This window comes from Ischnura elegans, chromosome 1 (genome assembly GCF_921293095.1).
Source record: "Ischnura elegans chromosome 1, ioIscEleg1.1, whole genome shotgun sequence".
NCBI lineage: Eukaryota > Metazoa > Arthropoda > Insecta > Odonata > Coenagrionidae > Ischnura > Ischnura elegans.
The window spans coordinates 61,694,236-61,720,605 of record NC_060246.1 but is presented as its reverse complement, the minus strand read 5'-3'; the positions used below and the strand labels follow the sequence as shown (position 1 = coordinate 61,720,605).

General features: G+C 37.1%; 2 protein-coding genes across 2 annotated transcripts in view; one reads left to right on the top strand and one right to left on the bottom strand.

Annotated features, from left to right (window-relative positions):
• Positions 1–6,723, top strand: part of LOC124153601 — a 28,538-nt gene extending 21,815 nt beyond the window's left edge. The window contains exons 2-3 of the mRNA XM_046526918.1: positions 452–668; positions 6,327–6,723. Of these exons, the coding sequence (XP_046382874.1) occupies positions 452–668; positions 6,327–6,589 (480 nt within the window). The 3' untranslated portion in view covers positions 6,590–6,723. The remainder of the gene's footprint in view (positions 1–451; positions 669–6,326) is intronic.
• Positions 6,724–14,947: 8,224 nt separating this feature from the next.
• The window catches only part of LOC124161747 (programmed cell death 6-interacting protein), a 37,547-nt gene continuing 26,124 nt past the window's right edge, over positions 14,948–26,370 (bottom strand). The window contains exons 14-15 of the mRNA XM_046538013.1: positions 18,025–18,216; positions 14,948–15,507 (exon numbers count right to left, since the gene is read on the bottom strand). Coding sequence (XP_046393969.1) covers positions 15,416–15,507; positions 18,025–18,216 — 284 coding nt within the window. The 3' untranslated portion in view covers positions 14,948–15,415. The remainder of the gene's footprint in view (positions 15,508–18,024; positions 18,217–26,370) is intronic.

Sequence of the window (26,370 nt, the reverse complement as noted above, 5' to 3'; positions counted from 1 at the left end):
ATTCAAAATTTAGCAATATTTTAACTTTAAAGTCCGGTTTTCGAGATCTACCCAGCATTTTGCTGCCCATTAGCAATTACAACTTCCAAAATAATCTTGCAGACACTTTCAGGTCGGAAGCCTTTCTCTTCTTATCTAGTAATAATTTTCGATTAATGAACGAATGAACCCGCAACACAACAATACACCGTCAGAATACTTTATCCTAGCAACGGAGTGTGAGGGGGTATTTTTATGCTGGCGGTTGCATACCTTTATCCGTTTTTCTGGTGCTTTCCATCGCTAATTACTCAATAAATGTCGGCGTTGGCGGCTGAAACAAAAACTTCACCTCATGGGTATCCATTTTCTATCGCTTAGCAAAATTTTAGCGAGATCTGGTGGGGACATTTGAGGGACACGTGACTTGAGCTTGTTAGTCCCTTGATATCCTGTGTCTTCTCCCCGGCAGGCCTTCGTTGGTGACTTTGCAGCGCTTAGGAGCGAGAGAGCAGGAGGAGCGGACGCGAACGCCAGGACTCTTGCCAAGGACACTTCCCCTTCACCGATCGTCATCATGCTTGCCCGCGCTATGTGCGTCGCTTTCGTGGCCTTCGTCTCGGCGAGCGCCGCACTCTCCCTCTTCTCCGCCCCGGCCGCCGCCGCCGCAGCCTCCCAGGAGGGTGAAGGTGAGAGACCACGCCAGGCCCGGAACTAGGGCGGTGCAAGGGGTCACATGCTCAGGGCGGCAATTTTCACGGGGCGGAAATTTTCGAAAAGTTTATTTTAAAAAGCGCAGCTTGGCTTCCGGGTTGTCCTCCGCGTCTGTTCATCTTCGTGACGACAGTTTCGCCGACGTTGCAGCAGGCGTCTTCAGGTTTGAACCTAAAGACACCTGCTGCAACGCCTTTTTTCCAATTTTTCTGATGAAATTATTATGAAATAATTATTAAATTATAAATTTAAAAATATAATATTAATAAAACTTGTTAATGGCTAACATACGGTGTGTAATTTAAACTACCGCATCTCAAAAAATATCTCACGGAGGTATTATATTTTAGTGGTGGGTGAAGGGTAGCGGAGGGAGCAAGAGGGGATCGAGGGAGGGGGACGGCGAACTGACCTTTGTCGCCTGGACAAAACTCTCAGTTCTGCCCTGGACCTCGCCATAAAAAGGGTCATTCGTCCCGTAATAGGTGCTCTATCGCTTTCAAATATCGGTCCGCAAGACTTGCGCGGCCGTCTCCGTACTTTTCCGAGATCGACCTTCGCGAGAGAGTTCGGGGATCGGGTTGGTGAGATGGCTAGAGTGTTTAAGGATAAAAGTTAAAATTTGGCTTTCCGAATATTTAATATTTTTTCATATAAATTTTCAAGGAATAAGTGCTACTAGTTGTCCGACAGTACTTTTATTTAATTAACAAGTCTTTTTCACCTTTAAGAAGTAACACAGAGTGGTGGCCAGGGTTCAAATCCCGGTGGTGGCAGAGAAGATTCAGAGACTGCCCGATCCCTGCTTGAGTGTTGCATGGAGGACAATTCAATCGCAACACTCCGTCCGTCGATTTGGACGTGAAACTGTCGTCCTCTTAGCGGAAATGACAAAAGCTGTAGGTCGCCTCATCCAAAACGATGCATACCATTTCCAACCGTGTCTCACGTGATTCCTCCGACGTGTTCCACGCCTGCCAAGAGTCAACTTGACAAGATTGGCTCGTGCAACTGAAGCAACTTGATTTTTCCCACGCTGAAATACCCAAACGTGAATTTCCGAACCAACCCTTGCCCCGACATAAACCCCCTCACATAGGCAAAAAGTTTCGCCATCGAAGATAGCCGAGAATATAGTTTTGTATTACTCTGGGAAGAGAGCCAAATACATCGCCTTCCTTCATCAGGTCGCCTAAGATGGAGTCCAACAGGTGGGACGAATAGAATTTTCAGCTTATTGAGGATATAATGTTTAGAGATGTTTTAGAGCTAAATATCCTCTGTTAAAATCTCAAGCGAGGTCGACCCGCCAGAATTTAAAGCAATCCAAATCAACTATATAAATTCCGTTTCCTTCCTCATTAGATATCAACTGTTTGGGCGTTGAAGAATTTGATATCATTTGCTATGCCAGTAAGTGAAAATTCCTTCACAATGGTGAGAGAGATTCATATTACTTACATAAAATTTTTGCCAGAAAACAAGTAACACTCACTCCTTGAAAATAATATGAAAAAGTATAAAAAATTCTGAAAGCATTCTCCTCGCTTTTCCCGAGAGAGTCATCTTCGGTTATAATTTTTAAATATGGTATCAGCAACCACAAGATTGTATTCCGTGGAGAATTCCATTAATCTTTCTCCTCTTTCATTTTGTTTACCTATTCCCCAGTCATTCTTCCATCTTGACCTTTTCTGACGACGACACTGGTATAACCAAGAATAATAATTGCCTGACCTGACCTCTTACCTGATTGATTACTTCCGCGATACCCCCGAATACATAGGTACTTGTTCTCATGCGTCTTCGACCTCTTCATTTTCATAGTCCGACGTTGGCATTTAAACTTGTACCACTACGGCATCTATCAGTTTTATCTCGATCTTAAACATGACTATCCTTTCATTATACTCTATAAAACTTTTCACCCGCATCCCGGCGCTTCTACTAAGTATTATCCCCACCCCAGCATTCCCATTGATCGATCCTGTGTGTACCATTCTGTAGCTTTCACTGAAAAGGCTCTGTCTTCAGGTCACTTCATTTCGCTGACTCCTAATACGTCGGGATTATTCTTCTCATTTATACCAACAAGTTCTCAAGCCTACCTTAGATACTAAGTGACTTCAAACTCCATGTTCCGATCCTTACTATTCTATCCCGTTTCACCGATGTACTCTCAGGTAGTCCCCACCCTGATATCCGAATGGGAGACTAGTTTACCTTCGGAATATTTTACTCGAGATAGTGCAATTATGTCTTATATGTTAATAATTGGAGTAGCTGCCACTCCTTGAGATAATAATGTGGCGGTTTCCCCTTGCCTTCCACATTGCAGTGTAACTATGACCGCAAAAGTAAATGTTACCACACCAGCAGTGACATAATTGCCGCTGTACCGACCATTGTGGTCTCCACCTTGAAGGATAGCTGTTGTCCACTCCTCCAGGTGTTGGGGAGTATAATTATTGGCGGCCTTTCGTCGCCAAGTCACTGCCTCTTCACTGGTTGTGTTATCATTTAGATGGCCTACCTTACCTAGGGATAATCGATACCACCTCGAAATGCCGTCATTTTTTGTCCAAGACTTCTTATTCGACGAGTAAACTCGCTTATATCGCAGCAAACCTCTATACCCATCATCCGCAACCCGATGGACGCACTCATTGGGTGTAAGCTTAGCCACAAGATTCTAATAATATCAAATTCGCTAATGCTTGTCTGGGGTCAAACATGACCTCACTTGACCGTTTGAGGGTTGATCTGTGCATTGAAAATGAATAGTCATGTGTAAAATTTTATTTAATGAACGAGGCATAGTGATGATTCAAACCATTTTGTCCTGCATACTACTATTTCCTGCATAATACTTCCATGGAATAAAAATATATTTCCATTGTTTTCAATCATTAAGTGGGCCAGGGTCACGTTCGAAATTCAGTAGGTTAAATTTGAGACCCAGGAATTTTATCCCTAAATCTCTTGTCGTAACTACGCGGTAAATAAATATTGAACCAAGGTGAAACTATCAATAGATCGATCGATGCATCGCGTGTTTTCCGTCAGTCAAATTTAGATGTACTTTGTATTATCACACATCGCTTTGCGAGTAGGTGGCTTCGATCTCTGGAAGTTGAGTTTCTATTTCGTGAAATCTGATTGACTCAACATTCCCATGGTACTGTTTTCCTCAGCAAATTAATGAAACTTCTTGTCCATTTATTAATTTTTCATAGTAGTTACGTTGTGGCAAATCCCATAACATAAGAGGTTTATGGCTGATAACACCCATATATGATTAAACGGAGAGCCAAAATATCTTCCATAGGCCAATAGTATTGAAAAGCGCATACCTACTATTATTCATCACTTTAAGAGATTTAAAACAGCGTGAACATGAGAAACAGCCAAGAGCCGAAGCGGTAGTGAATAATCGCGAGATAAATCGAACTGAGCTTCACTTAAACTCACTCGGGTGGGTTAACTCACTATAAGGTCACTTTAACTCGAATGGTTGCCTATTGAAGCATTATAAGTAATTGGTAGATAGAAGGCACACGGAATACATGCTGGGAACATAGGACCTTTGTTAGTTTTTAGATTCATTTAACATCTAAACGCGAGCAAATATAGCTCAGCAAAATTAGGCTCCGCGCAATTTTGAGTGCTTATGAGATGTAATTTTTCAGTTCAATAAATTCACGCAGTTAGCAATAACTAACCGTATTGTTCCAAATATTCTTACTTTTGATCAATGGTCACACTGAGGTTGGTGTCCCCCAGTGCGATAACTTATGATTTCACCCCCTCACCCTTTCGGAGAAAATGTCCTGAATACTCGCAAAACTAAACTTGTGCACAGCCACGCCGCTGACACCGCCGGCCAAGTCCTTGACGTTATGACGCCGCCATATCTGCTCAAACTAAAGTCGCGTATCTCCCAATTTATGCCGCGCTAAGATGTATCCATATCTTTTAAGCATTGCATTTTCTAACTAATGGATATCAATCGTTAGTCACCGTCACTTCGAATTGGCGAGGACGCCGGAGCGAAGCCGCACAATAATATGAGGGTGAGACGAAGTTTCAAAAACAGCAGCACTTTTCATACTAGTGCCACTATATGTGATACATTGGAAAAGAGCAGTACCCAGGACCAGGGGCGCTGCTAGACATTAAGGCTAGGGAGGGTTTTAGGCGCCAATAATACTTCGGGGTGTAGGGGTTTTGCATACCTACCAGGGTAAGCGGGAGGTGCGGGGGCACTCCTCAAGAAAATTTTTAAGATTAATGGTTCAAAATGGCGAGTTTTACTGCTTTAAGAGGGATATTTGATTAATCCTAACTAGTCTATAAGTAAAACTAATCCAATTAAGTAAAATGGATTAAACTTAAAAGTTTCTCTGAGCTCTGGGGGGGGGGGGGTTTCCCCCAAAATCCCCTCCTCGCTGCGCCACTGCCCAGGACGGGCTTGCGGGGTTACCCTCCTGAGGGCCAGGAACCAAGTCGGAGACTTTTACGCCCTCACTCCTCGGGAGGGAAAGGGGTGGAAAAGAAGGATAAAGGGAAAGGAAGCACCGCCGCGAGAGGAGCGCGACGACGCCTCCAGGAAAAGGACAGGGAGAGAAGAGTTAGAGATGGAAGAATCCCGTACTGTCATTAAGGTGACGTGGGCTACCATTAGCTAAATCATGCTCTGCTTTTCCTACAGAAATGAAAGAATACTCTATGATTGAGAATTTTCCACATATTTTTCCGTACATGTGCGGGATATGTGATACAGTAACCTAGGGTGGTCCTCCCCTTTGCCAACCTCTATCCTCTGGCCTTTGCTATCCACGTTTCAAGCAAGATACGCCATTTTGCCGCTATTTTCTTGCACCTAGCAATGATCTGCCTGTCAAATTTGGCTGCAGTGAGAGGGGGGGCATAGAGGTTTAAATTACCCCGAAATATTTGGTACATAATTTAAAGGACGCATCACACCTGCAAAACTGGTCGTATTTTGTCTTTTTCTTGGTATAGTATTTGTTCAGAATTTAAACTATAACGTTTAAATTTTCAAGATCTGTAAACCCAATTCAAAATTTTAGATTGTATCTAACATTTTATACATGACACTTTTATCACAGTTTTTCTTAGAGGTATTTTTTTTATTTGATGAACAGTTAAATGTTTACAAGGGCCAACTGGATATGCCCTGAAAAGACAATGGCTCAATTTTTAAACCAGTTTCAAAGGCAACGAACGACTGGGTAAGCGAGAGTGGTGCGTTGCGTTATGCAAGAATAGCCTCTTAGAATGAATGAACTCCCCGAAAGGTACCCATTCTATACACAGGGCCGATTCTAAACATTTTTCTAGTGTAAGCGAACAACCTTCCGCTTCTCCCCAAACTCTATTTAATCTCCTTGTTTGATTAGAACTGAACATTGGACTGAGCGCTTAGGCTCCCCCATTTGATTGGCGTCCTACGCGGCCGCGTGCTAAGCTTACCGCAAAAAACCGGCCCTGTCTATACATGAACAACTGACGCAAGATAATTCTGGCTGCGGCCATGACAGAGTTGTCTACAACTTTATGGTTTCGTTATCTCAACTTCTTTCTCTTCCCCATTTTCGCCACGTCCTCAGGCGAGAATTCACTCACAGCAGTCCACGACCTCTACGACCTGCTACTCCAGAAGGCCGCCTTGGAGGAGAGGCTCAACGAGGCCGCCCGCAGCGCCATCATCCACCAGGTAGTGCGAAAATCGAGCCGGTCTCCTTCCCTCCGACTCCGCTTCGGTCGCCGGGCGGACATCCCGCCCAGCGGCCCCGGCGAGGAGTTGCTGCCACAAGGCCCGGTCACCAAGAGCAAGTGGCCCAGCCAGCCCGAGTCGGCTCTCTACCCATGAAGGAAGCGAACCTCTCCTACTGTTTGTTTAGTTGATGTGTCATGTCGTTGTGAGATTTAGCTTGTAAGACCCCCTTAGATGTACCTAAATGACATAGTTACTGCGTTCAAATAAACATGAGGCATTTCGATAAAGCCGCAGTGCGCCAATAATTTTATTTGACCATCCCATCATCCTCTCTATTTCCAATAAACCGACCTTGAAACCCCCTGCCATTGGTGCAATCTCGGTTATTTTTTGGAAGATCATAAGAAGTCACAAAAAATAGCATCGTACGACTTCAGCCTACGACGGATTAAGAAGACAGTGGAGGCAGAACTCCTACACACTTGGGAAAGTACCTATGGTAATTCATTAGCGTGGTTTTCCGACGATATTTTTAATCAAATAGTTCGATGTACAATGCTTGTACATTTCACATAAGCGTTTAATGTCACTTTATTTTTCCTGAAAAGATTCTCAACAAACATTTTATAATAGGTATTGCCGACCATCCAGGCGCCACAGAAATCGGTGGCGCCTTTATTTAACTATGTACATCTACTTTCAACATTCTCCATCATACACAGCAAAATACTCTGCCTTTTAGCACAATGGACCTACAGGTCTAAGTGCCCTGGGAGCTGATCCCCCACCGCATAAACGAATCTATCTGTCTATCTATACTCTGCCTTATGTTGATGATACGAAAGACACGTTGAATAACCTTCAAGGAACGACAGATTGATTTCTAAATACACAGGAAAAATGGCAATCCTAATATTGTTTTGGTTAGGTGTGACCCATAAATATATTTATTTGAAATATACACTACTTCATTCATTCACACGGCGCCTTAAGCGCAAACATACATATAAATTCAGAGGTAAGGAAAGAAAGGGATAGGAACATGGAATAGAAGAAGGACGAGGACAATGGTGCTGTGGTAGATGGAAAAAGCCAGAAAATCAGAGGGTAAAAATGCGGCCTGACTGGGACTCGAACCCAGAACCTCAACTGGTAGAGCACCTGGCCGGCAACCAGGAGGTTCTGGGTTCGAGTCCCAGTCAGGCCGCATTTTTACCCTCTGATTTTCTGGCTTTTTCCATCTACCACAGCACCATTGTCCTCGTCCTTTTTCTATTCCATGTTCCTATCCCTTTCTTTCCTTACCTCTGAATTTATTTGAAATATATGTATTTTCAGCCCAACTGCCTGCAATATTGAGATAAACACACGAAAAAGCTATACTATCTACCATTTTAGAAGGGAGATAGCATAAAGCTGCTCTATAGGAACCTGCTACAGCTCCACAAGCTACTCTTACATTTTGTTATAACTCTTATAACTTACTCCATTAATAATACATTTGATTTATGCTCCATTTTCATTTTTTTAAATGTGCACCGGTGAGACCTTGGAGTAAAATTCTGAATTTATATGTCAAGAAAAAGCAAAACTTCATGCTCATATGGAAGATTACCATTAAGCTTAAATATGGATAATTTGATCAGATTCCCTACCAATGAGGACATCACAGAAAATGCTTGCTCATGCATATTATTTCCTTATAGTTTAACGATCTGAAAATATCTTCATACTGTAGCTGATGAATGGTTGCAAACATTAAACATAAGAATAGTAGCATTCAGAAAATATCTCAAAGACGAAGATTCAGCACCCACTTGTCATTTAACGAGTTCAAAGCGACAATTTCTACATGTTATCTTTGGAAAGATCACAAGAGACAGTGAATATAATGCACTACCTGAGAACTTCTATGGGTTGAACAACAAATAATACTTCTTGCTGAATGATGTGGGCTTAAAATTTCAACAGCACTCATCCTAATTAGTGGTGAAATAATGAATAACCTCATGTATGGATGGCCTGATACGTATACAGACAGAGACCAAATTGGAAGACAACATTGTCTCAGGAAAGCATCTAAATTTTTTTCAAAGTAGTCACTACAACCTCATTCACACCTTTTGAATTATGCAAAGTGTTTTCAAATCAATTGAATTTTCAAGGAAAAACCCTTTCTCCTTTCTATGTAAATATTTTTTATTCGTAAAAACGAAATGTAAATGTATAGCACTAAAGGAATTAGTAAAATCTGATTAAATACTGAAGTTCTAGGCAGTAGGTCAGTTGAGGTGTCCTTCTAAGTTCTTATCTGATGCTCAACTAGTATCTTAAACTGTGTTATCCATTAAATTTAATCCAGGTTTATTAATGTGGTTCCATACGCTGCTGATCTCATGAAGTTGAAAAGCAAGGTTTCAGTTTTGTTAATTTTGAGATTCATATCATATATGTCTGGCATAGCCTGTTGACACACTCCTTATCACCTCGAAATATATAAATGAAGCAGCAAAAGGGATTAAGTTAATCACATAAATGCAGAATATATTTCATTTGAAGGTGTCAGTAAACCCACGAAATACTTTTGTAAATTTCTGAAGGATTTAAGGAGACATTCCAGTTGAATGAGCCAACCTTGGTAAGGATGAGTTATTGATAAATTCCACTAAATTCTTAAAACCTCCTTCCAAAATGAACCAAACCCTCTTCCCTTTAATCATCCAGTTTAAACTCACCAATCCTCTTTTTTCAAAAGTATCAGACCCTACATTCCCTTATTCTCTCAAACCTTTACACAGCATAAAGACTTCTTAACAACCTGAGATGGAATTCTAACATTGTCATTACATTCTCCGATAACGAATCGACCATTTTTGTGCTCAATCACACTATCGCAAAAATGCCCAGAGACAACTGGCCCACATCTTAACAAAGACACCAACCACATGTGACCTCAACCCTCAACTTCAACGAAACATCTGTATCTTTTTTTTTTTAAAAAAAAAAGAAACCACCAGAAGTGGCTGTGGCTCCAGTCATAAAATTTCCTTATCATCTACAGACTACCCATGAACTCCACACTCCTATATTCTATCTATATACACAACACTAACAATTCTGGCCGCCCAACAGATTTTTTTCTCTGGATACAGCTTCCTTAAACACATTCCATTTCATACAGTTTGAAATTGATTCCCTTCCTTATCACATGCAGTATGACTTCTTACTTTCACACGCTAATTGTAGGGACTGCATCTAAAATTGGGTAAATAATTAGTTACGTGCAACTAATGCAGCAAATAGTGGAAACATCATTCAACCTTCCTGGAAAGCTTGCGCTGGGGAAAAGTCACATCTAATTTGAATGTACCCAATGATTTCACAAATGTGGACCAGCATAACGTAGGAAAACAAAACCCCCTCTTTTGAGAAAACTTCACTTTAAAGGAATAACTCTGAAAAAAAACTAATCAGTTTTTCCTAAGAAACTTTTGAAGAGTCCTTGATTGTCAAAAAAATATCTTAATTAGCAATGAAAAAGTGAAAAATTGAAACAAAATGAGTTATAATAACCAAAGCATATAATTGGCGCACAGCCGTTGTGACCATGTACAGCAGACTCCCGATTGTCCAGCTGCTGTTTATCTGGGTTGCGGCTTATCCGTGCACAAGTTTCACACTTCATCGATGTTTTCCGTGATCTTTATAAAAAATTAATCGGATGCATAAGCAACAATATATGTATTTGCATTTTAATGCAAGGCTACAATGGGATTACTGTTTCCATTAGAATCCTGTAAAAGGGAATTATTGAATTTACTTTAACACAAGGAATATTTCAAGTTTACGTGGACTTCTGCTCTAGCATGCAGACAACGATCAGTGGCGGGAAAAAAAACTCTTGATTAATTTTAGAAGATTCTTCAATGCTTAACCAATCGCCAAGTAAGAGATATGTTGTCTATTTCATATTGCAAATGCGGAATTAGTACTGCGGCCTCGCATTCTGATGAATATGCAGTGGCACCGACTCCATGGGGCCTGAGGGGGCCCGAGCCCCCTCAAAGATTCGTTTGGGGGGGCGGAGCCCCCTCAATAATTAAAGAAAATAATTAACACATTCAGTGCGGATGACATATATATATGTCATGAGGGCTTTTCCACTCAGGCGGATGACATAAATGTATGTCTTCGGGAGTACGTTTTTCCGCTGGTCACTAGGGTGCTCCGAGCGCGCCTAGCGTTACTTTTTCACCCTCCCGCAGTTTGGTATTGACCTTACACCATTGCGGAAGTGTCCGTTTCTAGTTCTACGTGTTCGTTCATTTTTAGTGTTTTTTTGTTTACTTTACTGCTGTTTTTGGAACAATTTGGCAGGTTGAGATTTTTCTTTTCATTTCCTTTGTCTCTTTTTCATCATTCTTATCGTAAATATCATAATCATGTCTTACATATGGATTATTCTTTTAAATTTGTTTTTTTACCTTTATTTTTAATTTATTCATATTTTATGTGCTTTCACAAAAATTATGATCAGACTAACTTTTTTGTTGAAGATATTTATCCCCGTTTCATACTCACTACATTATAAAAAAATGATCTTAGTGCGGTGCTTCAGTTAATGATGTTATATTTGAATTTCTTTTGCTAGGAACATTTTTTATTAATGCAAATTACGTTTATCCTGGGTGATTTTTTTTGGGTCTTTTTCCTACTTTTACTGCATATTTTCTCATTCGTTTCCCTAGGTCAATTACCAATCCTCTATTCATTTCTATTTTATTTCATTTTCTGAGTTATTCATACGTGTTGGGTTAGTTGCAGATTTTCTTCCTTTTCATAAAAAAATAACATATTAATGGCGTATGCAACACTGCATTACATTATCTACAGTATTGGTCTGTATTTTTTTACTTGTTTATTTGTTTCCTGAGCTTTGTAAACGAAATTGCGGAAAAGAATAGACTCAGAGGTATTTTAAGCATTACGGCATTTTACCATTATTTATTCCCTTGAAATAGTATTTTTATCTTATTTTTTAATTTATTCATATCTTATGTACAACCACAAAAAATATTATCAGACTTAGTTTTTGTTAATAACGTGTATTCCCGTCTAAAAACTTACTATTTTATTCAAAAATGTTTCCATGCGGTCCAAAAGGTCGTATTTTATACTTTATTAATAATTTTAAAATAATTATTGCAAATTACGTTTTTTTACATAATTTGGGTTTTTTTCCTAATTTTACGGCATATTTTCTCAGTCATTTCTCCGCATCAATTACTTGTCCTATGATCATTATGGTGTTTTCATTTTGTAGGTCATTAATACATTCTAGTGTTAGGTACAGATACAGTCTTAATTTTCATAAAAACTAAGGTATTAATCACATATGTAACACTCCATTACACAAATTGTACTATTTTGCTGGATAATTTTTAAGGCTCAAGGTTGGAGTCCCTCCCTACCAGCGGCACTCCCAGAGATTATTTCAACTTGCAAATGATATTTTCTTTGAAATAATCCTCTCATAGACGGAGAAAAATGCTGTAAGCATTTTCCTCCAAAATCCTTCACCAAGGGCCTTCACTAAGGGCATAATGGATTGGAAGCTGTTAGACAGGGAGAACTGGAAACTTGGCTGGGCCTTCTTCTCCACATGGGCGCAATTAGGGTTAACACGATTTTTAACGATTGGAGGTCAGAATTAGTGTTAGTACCGATATTCGGGAGAAAATGTGCCGTGATAGGTTTTTAGGAATGATGCAGGCTCTTCATTTCTCCGCTAACCGTGAAGGCATCCGAAGGACAGTGATTGCAATTCGCCCAGAATGTGAAGGTCAACCAGGGTTCTAAGGCCTTGCTTTCAAATATATCATAAACATTTGTGAGAATTTTTATTGAAATGCTTCAATTTTGCAATAACTCTGAGGTAACATAGATTTAAAAAAATGTTTATCCCATAAATTTATATTTTTCTTGCCGTTCATTGTGTGTTCTACTTCTGTGACTTGAAAAAATTAAATCTACGGCCGTTGAAACAAAAAAATACACGTAAAGACTAATTCCAAGATATTTCCGCCATTAACCTAAGGAATCAATGGTAGAAGAAGTATTATAAACGGAAATATGAAAAGTTCACTCCTTCATACAAGGAAAATTGCATGTGTGTAATGCGGGTTGCGTGAATTGTCAATTACTGGTGACGGGTGGCATACATGTATGTCATTAGGGTTTTTTACTAATTGCTTGAAATAGAAACAAAAAAAATTGCAAATTCTGTTGTATTACTTCCAAGACCACCGTTATGAAGCAAAATCACCCATCCGTCACTGGAGGTTTCGGTGAAAATATCATCCGCATTGAATGTGTTAAGTTACATTATGCTTTGTGAAATCACAAAAATATATTGGTAATTTTGTATTTCCCATGTTTGACGATAGTTACCTTTTAAAATAAATTCAACAGTGTGGGTTGAAATAAATAATTATAAGATTAAGCAACTGAATCAAGTAGTGTGAATCATGGTAGTGTTTCGGTGCTGCGACACACTTTGAATTCCCGGGGCAAGACCTCCGATATGGGCCCCTCCAATATGTTTTATAAGTCCCCAATATTTTTATAAGTTGGCGTCCCTGTGAATATGGCCCAAGGGAACCAGAGATTTCGTCGCACCCGCACCGGATATTTACGCCGTGACTAGTCAAGGTCAAACTGGAGAGGAAGGGAATAATAGAAGTGAAGGTAGACAGGGAAGTGGGAGTAGAGATAGCATAAGTCATAGCCAGGCACTCACTGCGTAGATTATTTGCCATAAGTCCTGGTTTCCTATAATCACTACTGCGTGATGGGATGATTTAATAAAAGACACTTATTTCAAAGCAAAAAAGTAATTCCTTATGAGATGAAATATACATACATCTCCTTTATGTGTTGTTTCTCAAGTAGCAGTGTAATAATTTGATTTCTCATTTCTTCTGAATCCAAATACATGCATAGCTCTCGGGTACGCCACAAATGTACCTACTCTCCCAATTGAATAAAACAGATAATCTAAGTTGTTTTTCAAAATAAAAGGCAATATTAACAACATCTCACATATTGTGCGTGCAATGGCTGTACACAGAGAAAATGTGACAAAGAGAAATAACATGTTAGTATTATAGCCAATAAAAATATACAATGGCATTTTCATACGGATATGCAATGAAGAAGCTCAGTAGCACAAAATGAAGCGTGATGGTACAGAGATTGAGAAAGAAAATTTCAAAAGATATAATTGTCAAAAACAATAAGAAAGAGACAAAAATAGCATACATCTTAACATTCCATGCCATGGCATGATGACGATGAAAGACAAAGATTCAAAACAACTCACCAAAACCATAATATATGAAAAATGTGAACATATTTGGAAATCATAGAATCCATGGCTGCAGCAATGAAAAAATAATGCACCATATTTGCACGAATACTAGGAAAGAAGATTCTAAGACGAGCCTCTTTTTTTAACTCCACCGGGGAAATAATTAATTTTGAAAAATAATCTGAATATCTCTGAATATAGTCCGCTCTGTTTTACCCAAAATATCTGGAAGATAGGTAATAAGGAGGCCTATATCATGGCCTCTGGTAATTGTTTAGTTTTAAAATGAGGTAATGCATAAGATGGAGTTCAAGTATTTGTGTGACTAATTAGGCACCTTAATATCACCATCATGGTATAAATTACGGTGGGGTGGACGTGATTATTTTCAGTTCAATCATGTAAAAGATGAGGTACCACGGAGACAATTAAAAAGCAAGTCCAGCAACCATCTTGGGTATTCATGATTAAGATTATGCAACCTGCAAAAGATTAACAAGTGCACGCAGATTATGCTTAAGTCAATAATTTTGCATCCAATTTTAATGGATGCTTTCCTTAGCCAAAACCAGGCAAGGACATTATGGAGAGCACCCAGCATCTCCAAATGTGCAAGACGAATTTTTGCCTGCTGCAAAAAAATATTTTTTGTTTTAAAATGTAAAATAAAATAATTTATGGTGCTGCTACCTTTAATATCTGTTTCTGTTGCAAAGTTGTCCAGCAACCATCTTGGGTATTCATGATTAAGATTATGCAACCTGCAAAAGAATAACAAAGTGCACGCAGATTATGCTTAAGTCAATGATTTTGCATCCAATTTTAAGTCCTCCTTTCTGCAGGAGTTGCAAGAGGAAAAACATCACCTTAGATTCGTGCAAATATGCTGTACCATTTAGCCAGGAGAAAAAACACTCAGGAAATAAGAACGATGAAAAGTGAAAGGACAAATATAGGAACAAGCAATTCAGTCTTAAAGTTTAAAATTTGAGAAAACCAACCATTAATATACTTAGTTTCCTCTAGAATACCAAAGATAGTGTTTGCTTTCTCCAAATTGACAAAAAAGAAATCAACGACCCTTCTAGACATAACCAGTACTGGAGATTTGGTTAGAAATAAATAATTTCAATACCAAAGAGTTTCTAAAAATCACTTTCATTTTAATTTCAATAGAAACTGAACAATAGTATTCAAAATACCATTCCTGTACATACCTGATTTATCATTTAATGATCTGTGACTATGTATAGTAAATTTAGTCTTACCCCCTCGTCATTTATAGTCATGTCCTCAAATAGCCAATATATTACCTAATTTTGATTCATTACATACTGGATTAAACAACAGGCAGAAATATTTATATTCTGGGTTACAATAGCTTGATTATTAAAGCAATAGAGAGAAAAATAGACTATTCAAACAAGTCAACAGATTCATATACTTGTGTTCACAAATGAATATAGCATATACTAGAGTTTGAAGTTTACCATATTGTTTGTTACAGGGATTATACTTAATTATAGAAGAAACAAACGTAAAACAATAAAAAATATATAATACGAAGCAAGTAATCATCTCAAATCAAGCACCTAATAAGGATGATATCTTCACGATGGGGGAGGATTGTGCGGAGGTTGTTGTGGATAGGGATAGCCACCATAAGCACCAGGTGGAGCATATCCTGGGTATCCTGGATAGCCTGCAAGTAAGAAGCAATAATTTAATTTAACTATGGAAATTTAATTAACTATGGAAACAAAAATCGCTCAACTAAGATCAGAGGAAAACCATTTCATTGGTATTTAAACAAATAGGAAATGGCAGGCACATATCTCATTAGGCTCATGATATTCCTCAGTTAAGTTTTCAATAGCAGTACAAAAATAATGAAAGATTTGATTTTTAGAGATGAGAAATCATCACAGGAAAATACATAATTTAATTAAATAGACTTCTGAAAGCCAAAATGATACCAATTTGACATACCGTATATCTCCGAATATAGTCCCCCCCCGAATATAGTCCCCCCCCCAATTTTGAGACCTCAGTTTTGGGAAAAATTTTAAAATGTAAAGGAAGGCAATTTTTCTGTGGTTAGCAAGTTAAGATTCTAGATTCGATAAAAACTATTATTTTCTGTGAAGATTAAGAACAAATCTGTTCACATATTTTCCATCACAACAAAATAACTATACCTAAAACATGTTGTGATCCATTGCATGTATCAGTAATTTATAGTTCCTTAACCAGATGTAATGAAGAAATGAGAAATTTTTTTAAGTATCCAAGGCTATTGTATTTTTTAAACCTTCACAAATTATTAATAATTTTGATTTCCAAATGACTACAGACAATGTCAATATATAAGCTTTAACTTAAAGCCCATAAACAGTATTGCATTTGGCCCTGAAACTTCCTTAGATCCAGTGTAACACACCCATCAAGTCATCACAAATCCAAGTGACCTGAAGAATTTAGGAAATCTAAATAAAATTGTGTTAAATAAATTATAAATATTATAAAAATATTGCTATCAAATGCCTGCTAAGCAAAACAATTAAACTACAGGACTTACAAATATCAAAGTAATAAAATTAAGAAATAAACTTTTTCCAACAAACATTAAAACTGAAAAAAATTATATCAATTTTCAATGCCTCGTCGCGAATCATCGCATAATTTACACAAAGAGCTTCTGCTCTGCATTTGCGCACAAATTCGACGATATTTTCCTCTAATTCTTTGAATCTGCCGCATCGAGACCCCCGAAATGACTTCCGCGATGTATTAGCGCTTTGCTAGCGCTGTAAATACTATGATTTACGGCGTATTCTGCAACGGCTATTTTTAAATTGGCATCGAAACTCCGTCTTTGAAGGCCTCTAATCTGCGGCAGGATTGATCCTCATCTTTCTACTTGATCCATCACCTCACTGTTGAACGTAAAATTATTTTTAATAAAGAAAATATCGCGGAAATAATTGCGAAACGTTATGCGACGTAATTTATCGATCCTATTTACCCTGACGAATTGAAGATATTCCTCAATAAATTGATTACACTTTCGATGCTGAGTCGCTGTATTTCGATCAAATGCAGTAATGCCGGCGCTTCTGGTTTAAAGTCGTCGATTATTGCGCCTTTTCAGAAACAAATGCATCACCTATTGCGCATTCTTGTTCTGTGAAGGCGGTAAAGGCAGTGGTTGTAAACACGAACCGCACGGGCACATGGACGTATAGTAGCTACGGACGCAATAAAATGCTAAATCGTCACGAAAGGTTCACTTTATCTGTTTATTTTTCGCAATTATTTAAATCGTGTAGTTATTAAATGAGCGACGGGTACATATACTATTGATTCAATTCTAGTGTTCGATTGATGTAATGATAGTGTGTGTTTAGTTTTCATTTTAATTATTTACTGTTTTGCGTCATTTAGTGATCAGTGTCGATTGAATTATTCTAACAATACTTTTCCAAGAAAAATTAGCGGCTACCCGATGGATTCCGTGAAAACGCATATTCGATATGCTATTTGAATCGGAATAATCGTATCTGTACAACATTTGTGGTAAAAATTGTCTTAATTTCCGGTAAAACGTGGCAGTATTTACTAATATCTCCGATTATAATCCTCATAAATATACTCAAATAGAAAGACTACGAGAACATTAGCCATTATGCCGTTATTTATTACTTAATGGTCACCTTTAGTATGCTAAACTGGATTACACTCGATTATAGTCCCCCCCCCTTACTTTTCCGCGGCCATTTTTGGAAAAAAGGGGGGGACTATATTCGGAGATATACGGTAATTGCTATAATTACTTACTAATTTAAGAATTATCTCAATGATCTGGTTATTAATTTCCATTGATAAGTCAACTGATAAAAGTCTAGTTTTCCATGAAAATACAAAATATCTTTAATATCCTTTTAAACATTCAAAACAAATAAAATGACTGATTCTGATCTTCCATAAGAAGAGCTGATAGAGCACTCAGCATGTGTTTCACTTCATTAATTTACTATTTCCAATTTATTTATGAATCAAATAAATAACATTATTTTAGTTTAATAATACATATACACTGAGGAAAGCTATTTTTTTCAATTGATTATAAAAATTATAAAATAACTTCAAAAAACTAATAAAATAAAGTAACAAAAAATAATTAATGACCACAAAGACTATAGGTCTACACATCTCTTACCAGCTGGGGCCTGCTGATAATGCGTGGGAAAGTAGTGCATAGGTACACCTCCGTAAGCTGGCATGGTGGCATATGGCATGGGCATGCCCTGAGGCTGGATTGGATAGGGCAGGCTAGGAGTTGGCTGATGAACATTGGGTGCTCCAGGAGCGGATGCAGTTGGAACGCCTTCTGGTGGAGCCCGCGCACCTCCTAAGAAATTCATTTTTGTAACAAGATGAATCAAAAGCATATAGAGAAAACCACCTAAATTTATGCGATTGCTGAACATGGTTGAATGGTCACAAAACAGAGGCATTTCCGTGGAGCAGGAAATGCTCTAAGAGCAAACTATGACAGGAGCCAAGGCACATTACGGTGCCAAATTTAACTCACTGAATAACCCAGTAGTGCCAAAAAACAAACCATTAAACATTTATGGGCCATACAAATATTATAAACTTCAATACTCCATCTTTCTAATCCAAATTTGAATCATAATTTATGGTATTATGAATGGAGGAGGTAGCCTACAGCTGAGGCTATTAGCTCCATGAGGGAAGGGCAGAGACAAGGGTGCAGAGAAACCTGGCATAAGTGGTAACCTCCTCTTAACAAAAGGTGCCAAGGATATCACAGTTTAACATCCCATTCCATGGATGTAGTCCTCTACTTGAAGTGCCCACCACAAATCACTCAAATAGGGATCAGGCCCTCTCTCAAAATCTTCTCCATTTCAACCCAGATTTGAACCCAGACTCAAAGCTTTGAAAGCAAACACTCAAACCACCACACCAACCTGATCCCCAGATCATAAACTAGATACAAATATAAATTATAGCAATGATATTATATTGGCAGTAGCTGTAAGTAATAGTCTATTACTCAAAGTAATAGCTTACCACTAACACGAGAATCACATAAATGGAAGCAAGTGACAGCGTGAGTTGAGGCATATTTGAATTTATCATTAATCATTAAACAAAAAAATAATCATTTACTGATACAGATTAGCAAGATGCATGAAAATTGGCATAACTATGCTTGCCAACATTAGTTTGCAAAAGAATTAAGGCCCGTTGCAAGTAAGCTAGCAATATCTTCATTTGCTCGTGAAACCCAATGATAACCAGTTACGTTGTAAATGCTTAGTTCCATTACTGAGAAATGATAATGACAATGAAAATATTTTTAAAATCCTGTACACTTGTTTCAAGGCTAGAATTTCATGGAAGCAAAAATAGCAAATGAACTAAGCGCACTATTGCATTTCTGGAAATTTTACACCTCTTTTTATTTGACATGCAAAAAATTAAACATGCAAAAAAATAATAAAAACATACCCAAGATTTTTCAGCCACAAAATGGCTACGTCAAATCATAAGTTGAAGCTGTTATGAGATGAAATGCTATCTTGACTGGTACTTGTAAAGTCAATCCAAGGTTTACACATGTATTTATTTCATGTGCTATCCCAAGGTATAAGTACTTTCACATTACCCTTAAAACATTTTAAAGTCTCCGAATCAATTTTTAGGGTTTTGCACACCCTAAACTAAAGATCTCACCAAAAAATTTCATCCAGGAAGCATGAAGTGTTTAGCATGGGTCAAGGAGTAAAAAATGTCCAGATTAAATAGGACTGAGGAACCTAAATATGTCAATGCCTTCGCCAAGCACTTCAAGGAGTTGGAGCATTATAGTGAATTCAAGCTGGAATCAGTTAATTTCCCAATCCATTTCCCTGAATCCTTCCTCTCCAATGAATACTACCAAAAAATATAAAAACCAAAATACTTATCTGAATTTCAACATAAGATACCTGAAAATAGCTTAAAAGCAAAACAATAGTGCGTAATCACTTTCTAGTTCATACATAGCGATCATGAAGTGCTTTTCCAGAATCAAATAAGGCTACTTCAAGCTCGTGAAAATTTCAAGCATTATATCAATTCACTGTTATCGTTTGGTCCGATGGAATTGATAAAATACAAGTAAATTTGAAATAAACTATATTTCATTAAAGATGTAAATTAGCCGGAAAGTCTGTTAAATAATACGTGATCGACTGATTTGTCACAATACATCAGGCAGCCATTGGTTCTTTCTCCAGGTTTTGATTTGAAAAATTCTACATTTTTACCCTTTTTATTCTTTTTTGGTTGAAATATTGCCTGCAGTACTGAACAGGCATTCACTGAAAACAGTAGTGGTCGATGTTGATTTTGAAGGCCAGCACGAAATATGCTTGGAGCACAGTTTACATACTGCATGGCATCAGGATCAATACTGAAACTCCCCCAACTCTCGACGACATCATCCGTTAATTTGTTGTAACTTATGAGTCAGTTCAAAATATATTCTGTATTCTGCGATGCTGCTTAAATTGTTACTATCACTGACTACTTATTTGCATGCTTCACGGTCACAGTTCTTATAACCTCAACAGTAAACTGCTCAGCACGCCGGTGCAGTGACACCGTGGATAAACTGAGCCGAGAGCTAATGCAATATTGTGATGCCGTTTTGCATTCTGCAGGATAACCACTCTTAGTCCAGGAAATGAAGCATTTTGGCTTGCAATTTTTTCAAACTGAATCGATTTTCTTGAAATTTTCATAATAAGTAGGGAATATACCAAGAATGAAAATCTATATCATGCCGACGGGCGCTTTTACCCTGGGGGTGGTTTCCACCCTATCTTGGGGGTGGAAATTTTTAATTATATTTTGACCACAGGAATCGATAGAAAAATACATTCTAAGAATAAAATGTTCTTTCAATTTTTTGCGTAAAATTAATATTTTTCAAGTTATTTGCGATTGAAAGTAACAGTTTTTTGACGAAAAAATCAACGATTTTAATCGATTATAGGCAAATAACTTGAAAAGTATTTATTTTATTAGGAAATTGTGAATTACAAAACTGTAGCTTGTAAAAAATTTAATAAAAATCTTATTTTAGATTTCCTTTATGACCAATTCGGACCGAGCTACAACTTGTTGATAGTTATATATTGTTTGTCATACGCTAAATTTGAAAGATTCAATACTAAATAGCGGGAAAAATGTAATTTTCGAGGAAAAATTATGTAATATGTTTTAAAGTGTTTTTAAAAAACTTTCTTATAATGAGAAAAAATATTTTTTATCATGAAATTTGAGCGAGTTATGATTAAAAATAAGATCAGTCCCTACTTTTTTGTACGAAAAAATCAGTGAAAACAACTCCTTATTACCACGCTAGACAAAATTGATCAATGCCCTTCAGTATTTCTCTTTATTTAAGTATTGTTAATTGATCCTAGAAGTTTTTTTAATTTACATATCTAAATTTTGAAAAAATTGAAGGAAAAAGTGAAAAGTCATTTTTTACAATTTCGTTAAAAATGCTCTTTTTTTCAAAATAACTCCAAAAAAGCTGGAGATATGAAAAAAATGCATGAGTGATAAATTGTAGCTCCTTTATTTTCAAATATTTTGGTGTGTTTAAATTTTCTATATAATAAATATTTGGTGAGATATTGATAATTAAAACCTCTATTTCCAAGGGAGCTCCACCTTATTTAAACCCTTAAATCCCTCCCCTTTCAAAATTAATGACTCGAAAAAAATTTAATTCGCATGACCTTGTAGTCAGTAAAAACCCTACAAAATACAATTTAAATGAACTTTCTATCATAAAAAATAAAGGAGCTATGTTTGAAATACCAATCAAATTTATTTTCGAAAAATTCGAAATCCACAATTCAGAGCATAATATTCCTCATAATCAGCATATTCTTCATGTATTTTACGTTATAAGCTAACGATACACTCAAATTTGCTACAAAATAAACACACATACCCATAAGATGTATATATACATACACATATGTGAGTATGTGTGCTCTCGCTCACAGTGACCTGTGAGCATGCATGTGGTGGGAAGACTGGAAGCCATACAGTCTCCGTTTGATTGTGTTTCATGTAATGTCTACATAAATGTACATTTATTTGTTTATGTTACCATTACGAAGTCTGTTCTGTTTATCCTATTGTTATACCTTTTCTGTGCTGTGATTAAAATCATGAGAGAAAAAAGTGAATACATAATGACAGGAGTAAGAAAGTGAATAACAAGATACAATGTGATACATAATTTTTATTTTTAGGGTAAATAATTTTTTTTGCATTAACCCCCAGTAAGGGTTGATGATTATGGGTTGAAACGCCTTAAAATTCTTTTCCAAAAAAAAAAAAATAATTATACAAATAATTTAAACTAAATTTTACCCGTATTTAGCTTTAAAATATAATTTTTTAAGTTCCAACTTTTAGGGGTAGTTTTCACCCCTAAAAAATTAAACGCGCCCTTCGGCATAGTATAGATTTTGAAGAAGGGGGTATGATTAGTCTAATTTCAAATATTTTTGCAAATCGATTCGGTTTGAAAAACATTTTTAAAGGAGGTATGATTAGTATAAACACAAATTTTTATGCAAATCGATTCAGTTTGAAAATTCTTTTTTACATTAACCCCCAATAAGGGTTGATTATTATGGGTTGAAACACCTTAAAATTATTTTTCAAACATAAAAAAATAATTATACATATAATTTGAACTAAATTTTACACGTATTTAGCATTAAAAAATAACTTTTTAAGTTTCAGCTTTTAGGGGTAGTTTTCACCCCTAAAAAATAAAACGCGCCCTTCGGCATAATATAGATTTTGAAGATCGGGGTATGATTAGTCTAATCCGAAATATTTTTGCAAATCGATTCGGTTTGAAAAACATTTTTAAAGGAGGTATGATTATTATAAACACAAATTTTTATGCAAATCGATTCAGTTTGAAAATTCTTTTTTACATTAACCCCCAATAAGGGTTGATTATTATGGGTTGAAACACCTTAAAATTATTTTTCAAACATAAAAAAATAATTATACATATAATTTGAACTAAATTTTACACGTATTTAGCTTTAAAAAATAATTTTTTAAGTTACAGCTTTTAGGGGTAGTTTTCACCCCTAAAAAATAAAAAGCGCCCTTCGGCATAATATAGAATTTGAAGTAGGGGGTATAATTAGTCTAATCCCAAATTTTGGTGCAAATCGATTCAGTTTGAAAAAATTGCAAGGTTTTTCACTTTTATGAGCTTCATTTCCTGGACTATCTGTACGATGCCTTGCATAGGTTTATCAACTTACGAATTAGCTCTCCGAACGCATCTTGCTCATATGTCGAAGAATTACTGTATGTAAATGATTCTATCTTAAGACCACTTTCAGACGAAACGATTTTCCGCCAGCCGTCATTCACGGCACGGCACACAGCGTAGCAGAGTCGTCTCATCTGAAAGCCGCCTAAATTTCACATGAACGGCGGCCGGCAAATAGTCGTATCATCTGAAAGCGGCCTCAATGTAGCATTGCCTGTATGTAACGCCTTAGAAGGTGCATCGCCGGGCTGGATTGAAATGGGTGCCGTGCCGTCAACAGCATGATTCAACTCGTTTGACATGGAGACCTATGGTAAGTTGGAAGTTGGCCGCTCGTTTGAAAGTGGCCGCAGCTACAGAAATTTTACAATGCTGGCGAGAGCGACAAACTGAAAAACCCTTAAAATCGTGCGTTAGCGAGCAACTCTCAAAAGAAAAAAAACGTGGATGCCATGCGATCGGAAAGTAGTATACGAGTTTTTTGATTTTTTTTTCTTTTTTTTACTTTTTGGCCTTTAATATGCTGCAGACCATTTCAGATTTGAGCGCCACATTCAAATCCTTGCTGGTTATTTAGTACCGACTTTATGCAATCAGTTCTCGATACTGGTTCCACAGGCAAGAACCGGCAGTACCGAGAACCGGGTACCGGAACCAACCCATCTCTAGTTCCTAGCATAGACTCTTGCTTCCATTGCTCCTTGCTTCTTAATCAAAAGTTTAATTTTTATTTTTACTTTTCAAAAGCTATTGATGATTTTGATTATGGTATTATGAATATTACCTTAAGTAAATAACACAAACGTATCACAGTGATTATTTACATACAATCACTATCTATGTAATGTAAGTCATGCTTGAGAAAAGTTTTCAAGCTGGCTTTAGCACAAATATTCTCGGTGCCAAATCTTTTTGGCTTTCGCTCCGATTCCAGCTCTGAGCTCAAGAACCAGAGGAACCCAAAACCGAACAGACCATTACCTAATCCTACCACTTCTCCATCACACAACCACTGATCAATATATTCCTTTACTAAAGATTCTGAAATGGTGAGGCATACTAATTATTTTAATAACTTTATCAATTACCAATGGTATCAACCACCAACAGCTAAGAGTTAAGAAGTGAACAATATGGTTAACTATATTGTATACGGTAAAAGAAGATAGCTATTTTTCTTGGAGACAAAACATTATTCACCCATAGAGAGGATCAGAGGAAACCCAGACTATGTTGAATTTTAAACTGATTAAATCTAGGCATTACGCATGCAAACAGGGAATTATATTTTACACCATATCTGGGAAAAGGTTTGCCACTCTCACAGTAAATATCATGCATTTCATTTGCTGATAATTATAGATAGGGCCAGGATCCAAGGATTCAATCAAATCCTATACAATTCTACAGTTGGCATAAAATTGAATCTATAAATTAGAGATAGGACCCATCACTATTAAAAATCACAATTAATACTTAAGATGATTAAAATCAATTACACTTCTTCTAGGATACGTAACCAACAGCCCATGGATGAGAACTTAACTCATATCAGCACTATTTGTCAACTGAACACACAAAATAAACAAAATGGAAAAATAAATACAGTCGCTTCACTCAATACCCACCAATGGAACCAATGAACTATAAAAAACACTCATTCCAACTGACATTCACCATCCAGTTAAAGCAGAACCCACTTCAACACTCACAACCCACAGTAAGATTACATTTTCCACATACATTCAAAACCACTGCTGCCTCACTCATACAGTAAACCCTCCGAAAGTTAAAATCAAATCTTTCACATTAACATACTGCAGTAAATAAACCAATAAGCATTTAGGTTTCCTAAAAACTATGCCTTAAGACCTTTCTTCCACACTTCTTACTCATGTTTACTCATTGGCATCGCTTGAGCTAGTGCAGATGCTAATTGGGCTCAATGTATGAATAACATTTTACATTCATTTAAGTTAAAACTCTCTATAAGGATAGCAACCTTGCATTTTGGCCTCATACGGTTCTTGGTTTGGGCTTAATTCTAGTGTCTCATTGATATGGTGGTGCCATTTGTAAACACCAAGTAGGAAGGTGAATCAAAAAATCACTTGTGTCATCTAAAGGGTAGACCAAGCTCGCCCAAAATAATCTCTGCTTACAATAAAGCTGATTCTTCCAATTGGCCTATTGTGCCCCCTCACCCTTCTGGAGGAGTTAATTATGCACAAAAAATTGAAACCCATTTTTAAAACCGGTAGTAATTTAATATTTCAAAGGCTAATTTTTTATTAAGAACTAAAACAAGCATGGCTAAAATTACGCAGAGTGACAAAAAAATCATATACAGAAAATATTTGCATGCTTGTATCACACAGAGCAATCTGCACCACCAAAGTGATGGCACTGAGCACATACGTTCAACTGGGTGATTGCAAGCACTGACATTCACCACACATTAGGAGGGTACACAGAAGAATTCCTGAGTGTCCTAAAACATGGTCTCTCATGTAATTCTGAAAGCAACAGCCCTACCACGCGCTGGACCCTAGGGTATGATACCATATTCATCAACATCTAGCTTCACGGCAGTCTCGAGGCAACCAAATAAGGCTTCTATTGGACAATGACATCAATAACTTATGGAGAAGGTGATTAGGTTTGATTTGTCTGTCACAATTAAACCATAACTTGGTGAAATGCATCTGAGATAAGCTTACAACCATCTTGCTGCCAAGATTTTGCATAGGGTTATCGTGAGACTTAGATGCCAGATGACATCCACAGCAAGATGGACTTTTTACAGGACTAGCACAAACATGAGCTCTCATTATAGGTGGATGATTTCCCTATGGTTTTCCACTAGGACCAACCGAAACAAAAAAATCACTGAATAAAGCACTACTCTCACTATAGCCTGTACTTGTTAAATCGGACTTCCTCTGTACTTTGCATCGCAATGTCTACCACAAATCAAGTTCACAATAAAAAACCATTGCCATGGAGATAATAGTGGACCAGAATGAAAATCAAACAGAAAGCATTCATCCAATTTTAAACTAGGAATATTTATAAGGGGATATTTTCCACACCATCAATTAGTATAAATATTTATTTTAATGCAATTTACATGAGCATTATTCATTATTATATACAATGTTG